This window comes from Benincasa hispida, chromosome 12 (assembly GCF_027475165.1).
Source record: "Benincasa hispida cultivar pf3 chromosome 12, pf3_genome.v1.1, whole genome shotgun sequence".
NCBI classification, from domain to species: Eukaryota; Viridiplantae; Streptophyta; class Magnoliopsida; order Cucurbitales; family Cucurbitaceae; genus Benincasa; species Benincasa hispida.
In genome coordinates, this window is record NC_143489.1 from 60,785,508 (window position 1) to 60,794,320 (window position 8,813).

The 8,813-nt window shown below is 28.4% G+C and overlaps 1 protein-coding gene across 2 annotated transcripts; it reads right to left on the reverse strand.

Annotated features, from left to right (window-relative positions):
* Positions 1-3,033: 3,033 nt before the first annotated feature.
* Positions 3,034-8,521, reverse strand: LOC120068127 (amine oxidase [copper-containing] alpha 3, peroxisomal-like). 2 transcript variants are annotated; one of them, XM_090307906.1, is made up of 6 exons: positions 7,702-8,520; positions 5,021-5,405; positions 4,769-4,882; positions 4,066-4,412; positions 3,471-3,656; positions 3,034-3,362 (listed from the first exon to the last, which is right to left on the reverse strand). In XM_090307906.1, the coding sequence occupies exons 1-6, from the start codon at positions 8,493-8,495 to the stop codon at positions 3,194-3,196; spliced, it is 1,995 nt and encodes a 664-aa protein (XP_090164032.1). In that variant the 5' UTR covers positions 8,496-8,520; the 3' UTR covers positions 3,034-3,193. The 2 variants fall into 2 exon arrangements, with proteins under 2 accessions (XP_090164032.1, XP_090164033.1); XM_090307907.1 differs by lacking the exon at positions 3,034-3,362 and having other exon boundaries at positions 3,472-3,612; positions 7,702-8,521.
* Between the last annotated feature and the right edge of the window lie 292 nt (positions 8,522-8,813).

Sequence of the window (8,813 nt, forward strand, 5' to 3'; positions counted from 1 at the left end):
TTGATATACTATTGATACATGATTGAAAATGACTATTATTTAAGTATTTTAAAAATTTTCATAAAATTTTTTTTTTTTTGAAAAATACTTTTTCCACTAGTTATCCGAAGCACGCTCAAATTGTCAAAATTGGTATACTAAATTGAGTTTTAGTGAGCTTTAGGTTGAATCTCCCTGATCTATTTTACATTTGTACTTAAAAATGAAAGAAACAACATCATTTAAAAAGGAAAAAAACTACAAAAAGGATAAAAAAATGTAGCATATACAAAACTTAAAATGAGTAATAACTCATATTGTTGCAAACAAAAAGTACAAAAACTATACAAATCAATAGAAAAAAATACACAACTGATATACTGTAAATGTGGTATATTAGTTTACTGATATACTAGAAAATGTGGGTTTATTAAAAGGATAAAATTGGAACATGGAATAAACAAAAATTTAAATTTGAGAATTTTCTCATATGTACAATTTTTCATATGTTGAAGGTATGCCCCTAATGATACATTTTGAGTTTGCCAGCCATTGCAAATTCCATTTTTTAATACTTTTTTAAGAGTTTAAGAGCATTAATAAAACTATTGATGGTTTTGTGAAACAAAGTACAAAGTTCAAGTGTTAATTTAAGACATTCTGAGGTAAAAATCCTTAAAAAAGACAGTTATTCAAGTATTCCAGATATCTTCAAAAAGTTTCCTACAAAACAAACATGGTTATATAAAGATGTCTACATCAGTAATTCTTGACATTTATAATTTTAGACATTTAAATATTTCAGTTATCTACATTCCTAAAAAACAAAATGGCCTCTAAAGGTATTAATAACAAAAGTATTTTTTTAAAGGGCTTCTTGCAGATTTGGTAAAATAAGTTTAAAAAATTAGGTCCATAGCCTAGACTTATTATTTTTGCAAAAATAGCAAAAACTAATGTCAATCCTCGTGATATACTTGATACTTTTGATACACTATGAATATACATTTGATACACTACTGATATATACTAGATACACTTGATACCCTTGATACACTTGATATGCTTCTAGTATATTCCCCATACACTTGATATACTATTAATACATGGTTGAAAATGACTATTATTTAAGTGTTTAAAATGTATCAGAATAATATATATATATTTTTTTTTTGAAGAACACTTTTTTCACTAGTTATTCAAAGCACGCTCAAATTGTCAAAATTAGTATACTAAATTGAGTCTTAGTGAACTTTAGGTTAAATCTCCTTAATCTATTGTACATTTGTATGTCAACATCATTTAAAAAGTTTTGGATGGGATTTTCTGGATTCCCATATTGAGATACTTAGTAATATTGTAGTTTTTATTTTTTTAGAAAGATATTCAAATTCAAATTTAAAGTAATATTTATTTTATAAAATATCTTAAATTAATATACATTATTTTTTTGAGAAAAATAAATAAAATAACAAACTATATTAATTAAAAAAATCAAATTAATAAAAAAAATATATTTATATAACTTTAAATTATATGAAATTAGTTATAAATTAATGAATAGTTGTAAGGGCATTCTTATAACATTATGTTATCTACATCTGTAATTCTTGATGTCTATAATTTCAGACATTTAAATATTTTGGTTATCTACATTCCTAAAAACAGATGGTTCCTAAAGGTATTAATTAATCCTTAAAAAAAAACTACCAACAAGAGTATATATATATATATATATATATATATATATATATAAAAGGACTTCGTGCAGGCGTGGCAAAAAAAGTTTAAAAAACTAGGACCATTGCCTAGACTTATTATTTTTACAAAAATAGCAAAAATCAAGGTCAACCCACGTGATACACTTGATACTTTTGATACACTATTGATATACCCTTGATACACTTGATATACTACTAGTATATTCTTGATACATTTGATATACTACTAGTATATTCCTGATACACTTGATATTCTAGTGATATACAGTTAAAAATGACTATTATTTAAGTATTTTTAATATTTTCATAAAGATAATTTTTTTAAAACAAACATTTTTTCACTAGTTATTTGAAGCATGCTCAAATTGTCAAAATTAGTATACTAAATTGAGTCTTAATGAACTTTAGGTTGAATCTCCATGATCTATTGTACATTTGTACTTGAAAATGAAAGAAACACCATCATTTAAAATGGAAGAAAAACTACAAAAGGGATAAACAATGTAGCATATACAAAACTTAAAATGAGTAATAACTCATATTGCTGCAAATAAAAAATACAAAAATTAAAGTGAATAATAACTCATATTACTGCAAACAAAAAGTACAAAAAGTATACAAATCAATAGAAAAAATACACAAATATACTTTCAATGTGGTATGTTAGTTCACCGATATACCAAAAATGGTGGGTTTGTTAAAAGGACAAAATTTGAATATGGAATAAACCAAAATTTACATTTGAGAATTTTCTCACATGTACAAATTTTCATATGTTGAACGTATGCCCCTAATCATACATTTTGAGTTTGCTAGTCATTGCAAATTCCTTTTCTCAAAACTTTTTTTAAGAGTTTAAGAGTATTAATAAAACTTTTAAAAGTCAGAAGTATTTTGTTAAGCAAAGTACAAAGTTCAATGTTATTTTCTATAATTTAGCCAATAGAAAAATTACTCATCAATTTTGTTTTAGTTCAACTATATGTGATAATGAATGAAGATATAAAACTAACTCCGCTCCTTGTCAAGATTTAATTTCTTAACTAATTGAGCTATATTATTCAAATGGAGAAAGTCATCCCATTAACTAGTTATTTTATATATGTTTCCATTTTATTTTACGTGTTTTTCTTAAAAAAAAAAAGAAAAAAAGGAAAAAAAAAAAGAAAAAGAAACTAATTATAGAATTTTAACTATTAATCATGGTTGAATACAGTATATTATTCTAATCATTCAAGAATAAAACTTGTTAAGGCATTGTCTTGTATATTATAAAATTAGATAAATTCTCCTAGTTATTGTCATACTTCAATATAAGTAAAATCCATGATGGTAGAGATAATTAATCTGGATTTCATATTCATTATCCTCAAAAATAGATAATTTATTATAACAAAGGAAAATGAAAGGGTAGCTAGAAATTCCTCAAAACGCAAGAGTAGTACATGAAATTGGATGTCGTTTTGAGGTTTGAGAAGGATTATTTAATACATTTATTGAGGCTTCATTTTGAGAATAGGATTTCTTTCAAAGAAATTTGTAGGTCGAAGTTCGAAGCCTCCAGTGAGAGTGGGCATTATTGGAAATTCATCTTGACTTGGATGATGGTGGAACCCTATTGTGTGCCACAACACAATATCCTTGTTGTTGATGTCCCTATTCCTGTCCTCCCCAAATTATTATACACACTACTTGGTTATATTATTTTTCAAAATTAATTAATTAATTAATTAATAATAATAATAATAATAATTGAAGTCGATACGATACCGTTGTGTTAAAAATGTAAGGGTCTTGTCACCATGTCCACGATCGACGTACATGCCACCAGCCCATTTTTCAGATTGATTATAAGGTGTAACCCATATATCATAATCACAAAGTGATCCTCGAATTTGTGGATAATCATCCTCTGAAAGCAAAGGAATAGCCATCGGTCCCGGAATTAAACGATACCTAATAAAAATTTAAAAACATATATATAAACAATCATCAACTTGGATTTCATTGGATATCATTTTATTTTTTGTAATGTGTAAATATTAAGTTTATAAAAGCAAAAATGTTATCTTGTAATACTTATAAAAGTTTGAGGGTCCAATTTATACAATCAAAAGTTCAACAGTGTAATTGCAACTATCACCACATTTGAGTCATAGTTTTTGCAACTTGTCGAAAAGTAAAACTTTTTTAATCTTTACTTTTTGAATTCTTTCTCTCATTTGTCAAAAGTTTAAAGCAGTCGTATAGAATTTACCAACATAAAATTTTTTCCTTTGGTAAAAATACAATACTACTATAACTCTACAAATGAAATAGTTAGGAAACAAAATAAAATTTTGGATTCAGTGGTGATTTAACTTACCCGACTTTGTTCCCCACTGCAGTTTTCTTATTTGGGTTCACAATGTGCAACTCCATTGGTTCGGTCAGTTGGAGTCTAGCATCGAGCTCCTTCTCTATCTCTTCCTTCACCACCGACCAGTAGCTCTTCCTCGGCGTCGAGCCGTCGGTTTTAAAACTCTTCAATTTAGTTTTAACAAAGGAATTTTCCTGGCCGTCGATGTCCAGATCTAGATAATATGTTATGAAATGGTCGTGGTTTATGCCAATTGTGTTTGGGGCTACTAGTAGGCCATAGATTTCCTCATTTACCTCGCTTTCGTGCTTGTACGGTGTCGTTTTTCCTTCCATGATTCCTGTTAAACTCACCTGTGAAAGAAGAAACCCAGAAAAAAAAAAATGTAAAGTAGCTTATAGCTGGAAATAACATTTATAAACAATGATTGAAATATCCATTGATATGTCTTTAAATCGAAGGGTCCAACATTGATATCTTCAATATCTGTTGATATAAATGTTTTATCGATATATCCATCAATATATCTGGAAAATTAAAATATCTCCAATGATGTCAATATCAATATTTTAGTTTTTATTTGTAATATTAATTTTCAAGAAACAAATAGTTATTGAAATTTCAAGAGACACAACGGATCTTTCATGTGAACTGATTGAGAAGCCTAAAATTTTAGAAACAAAAAGTAGTTGTAATGTATTAGTATTACCGAAAGTTTGATGGTGCCACATTTTTTGAGCTCCCAATCCAATATGTAATCATAGTTCCCAATCACCGTTATTGTCCTTATCACCAAGCTCACCTCCCGCCTCACTTCTCTTATCTGAAATTCAAATTATATTTATTTACACAATATTTTCATATATCAAATTAAATATTCCTAAAAAAGAAAAATCAAATTAAACACCTTTTAAAATGTTCTTTCTTTTTTTTTTTATTAAAATTTAAAAATAAAAATTACCAATTCTCCAGGAATTACACTCTCAGTGTGGCGCCAAGCAATGTCTCCGGCATATTTCTCAAACATACAATACGCATTCTCCAACTTCACCGGCTTTCCATCTTGGCCGCCATGGAAGGCGTCGAAGAACACGGCATTAGGAGGACAGTCGTGGAAGGGCTTGAGCGCCACCGCTGACGACCCCATCCCAAATTCTCCAGCGTCCATAAACGTTCGGTAATACCACTCCACTGTCGGATCTTGGTACGGTACGAATAGCTCTGAGATGTGGCCTCGGTATAGAACTTGTCGTTTTTTCTGTTGGTCGATGTCGTATATAGATGCCATTGATATTATGACTCCCACTCGCATATCGAAGCTCAGGTGAAAATCCCAGTTCGCCCAACTGTTAAGAAATCAATGTTTTAAACGGGTTAAATCACCGACCAACTCAAAAACTTAAATTGATTATAGTAAATTTAATTATATAAATACTTAAACATCTTAATTCACCAGGTGAAGATTAAAAACTCTTGGTCGATAGTATATACTTAAACAAATTGAGTTATGTTTTAGGTTTGTTACTCTATGCACTTACGAGCGAGAATAAAAAGACCGATACTATGTTAATCACCCATCGACTCAAAAATTTAAGTTAATGGATAATGGTAAATTTAACTATATCAATGGAGATTGTAATTTGTTTTTAGATTGACGATTATGATGTATTTATATGTCTTTGAACTATTTCAAAACCTTTAATTTTATCTCTCTATATCTTGTTGAACTAAAACTAAAATAATGTTGTTGTTCCGAGAACATTTTTATTTAGAAAAAAAAAATCCAAGATTTTTTTCTTGGACATTATTATTGAACTTAAAGATAAATAATTTAGGACATATTTGGTAGGGTGCCTTGAAATAGAAATTTAAAAATATGGGATTCAATGAAAATAAAGTTATATTTTATATTTTCAGATAAATGTTCATTAGCAATTAAATAATTGGAATCTAATATAAATCATTATTTAAAATATATTTGATATTATATTTATAAATCATAAAACTAGTTATAGTTACTCACTTGATACTAAAATATTATTAATTTATTTATGAATACGTTTTATGTTTAAAAAAATGTATAATTATTATTTTGTAATATTATATAATTTAAAATACATAACTTAATGTCTATTTTAATTTCTAAAGAACATGAATTGAGTTTATAACATGACATAACGTATTTTTATATGTTATTATCTTTATTTAATATAATTCTGCATTTAAAGATAGTTTGAAAACATAAAACAAAATGTGCTTGCCAACCCGAGAAACTTAATTTTTCACCTCAAATGGTTGAACTCAAAATAGTGATAATAAAAAAACATAAAGACTAAATTATAAAAAAATATCCTTGAACTAAATATAAAGACTAAATTATAAAAAAATATCCTTGAACTTTGAATTTTGTGTTAAAAATATCTTTGAATTTTCAAAAGTTTCAAAACATACCCTTAAACTTTCGAAAAAGTTTTTTTAAAAAATACCCTTACCGTTAGTTTTGATGGACACCATTAATATTTTGTTTCAAAATACATCAGAAGTTCAAAAAGTTTAAAAAATACCCTTAAATTTCAAAAAAGTTCAAAATCCACTTATTGTTTATATGTGAACAAAAACCATTAATATTTCATTGCAAAGATAACTATAAAATTTCAAAAATAAAAATGCTCCTATTGTTAGTATAGTGCTCAATCTATTTGAAGTTTTCTTAAGTTCTAAAATAAATTATATAGATATCCTGATTTATTTTTTGATATATATATTTTCTTTGATTTTTTCAATTTCTACACCAATTTTCTAAGCAACCAAAACTCTAAGTTAAAACATTAAACTCCACATAATCTCACAAATTTTCAAAATCAAGATCTCCCCTTAAAACATACCAAAACGACAATTAGTTAAATAAAAAAAAATATTTGGATATTAATACACAGACTCAACTACTAAAGTATGACTTTGTTAAAATATTTAAGTCATAAAATACCTTGGTGCTTCCATTATTCTCATTTCTTCTTGTTTAGTCCACACACCTTAATTGTGAACAATTTTATTTATTTATTTATTATTTTTTAAATTAAAAAACGTCAAACAATTAATTGAAAAAAAAAAGAAGTAAGAGAATATTGAAGAAGAGAGGTAAGAAAAATGATGAAAAATAGAGAAGTAAAACAATATTAATAATTTTTCATATACTAACACTAACGATATTTTTAATTTTTTTTTTTTTTTAAGTTTAAGGGTATTTTTTTAAAACTTCAAATGTTTAGATATATTTTCCACAAAATACGAACGGTTTCCATCTAACGGTATGGTTATTTTTTTTAATTCATTTTCAAAGTTTAAGATTATTTTTAAAATGTAATGGTATTTTTTACATAAAGTATAAAATATAGAAGTATTTTGTATAATTTAATTAAAAAAAAAAAAAAACCAATTTCAAGATTTGTCCCCTGTGCATCAGTGGTAAATAAGTGGCCTTAAAAGGGGGAAAAAATATAGTGTTAGGCTTTTTGTTTCTACTACAATAATAGAAAACTAACGACAAAAACAAAAATGAAAAAGAATGATGTTTTTTCAAAGTTCAAACACACCTTTAAATGTTACTAAATAAAAGTCTATTTTTCTCCTTAAAAAAATTACCTGACAGTGTGTCCTCCAACCACAAAGCTAGGACCAAGCGGCTGATGAACATCAATCCGGTTAGTCGCCGCCACGAACGGCGGCCGCATAGTAGAAGCTTGGTACTCCGTTCCCTCACTCTTAGGCATAACAGAAACTTGAAGGTCTTGAAATTCCGTCAACACCATATCATCAAGATCCACCGTCGTTTCAACACCCTCAATTGGCCTCAACCAAACATTCACCGTTGATTCCTTATAGAAAAACAACACCTTCACAACCCTTTTCGTCTCACTTTGGGCCTGTCCGTACCACCCAATTGTAAAAACAGACCCCACAACATCCGAAAAATTCAACCCTCTTTTCTCAATTGACTTGATCAAAGGTGGGTGTTTGAGCGATAACTCAATCGCTTCTGACTGTTCTTCTAGGGTTAGTGTTGGAAAACCCGTACCTTGGTACACATGCTCCGATATTATTGAGCCTTTGCCATTGGCTAGGCTCACGACAAACTCGTGAGTTTGCTTGTTTGCTCGTACGACGACAAAAGCTTGACGTGGCGGAGGTGGGGAACGTGGATTCGCGAGCCATGAGAGGACAGCGGGTTTGTTTGGCTCGTCGACGCCGACGTAGTGAAAAGTGAGGGCACGGTTGATGTTGTTGAATTTGGATTTTATTGTGGAGGTGACGGTTTGAATCTCAAGTGGAGATAGAGGGTTGAAAGGATGAGAAGAGATGGAAGGAATGGATGTGAAGATAAAGAAGAAGAGAATAGGGACTTTAAGAATCGAGAGAGCCATGAGAATAAAATTCATAACGTATTATCTTGAGGTTTTTGGCATGTGTTGGGGTAGGTTATTTAAAGGCCATTCAAATGAACCTACACCTATCAATTGTGCAGTTGTGATAACATCCATTAAAAATCTATGATTTGGCAAAATTTTTCTTTTTGTAAAATTGATTTTTTCCTACTATGTACAGAATGGGGAATGTATGTATTTAGGTGTACCTTAAATTGCACATCATCGTTATTTTTCAAGATGAATTATTATATTATTTGATGGTTGTAACTGTGTCACATATCTTTAAATGAGATGGTGATACACATGGCTTAAAATGTTTATAACAATTTT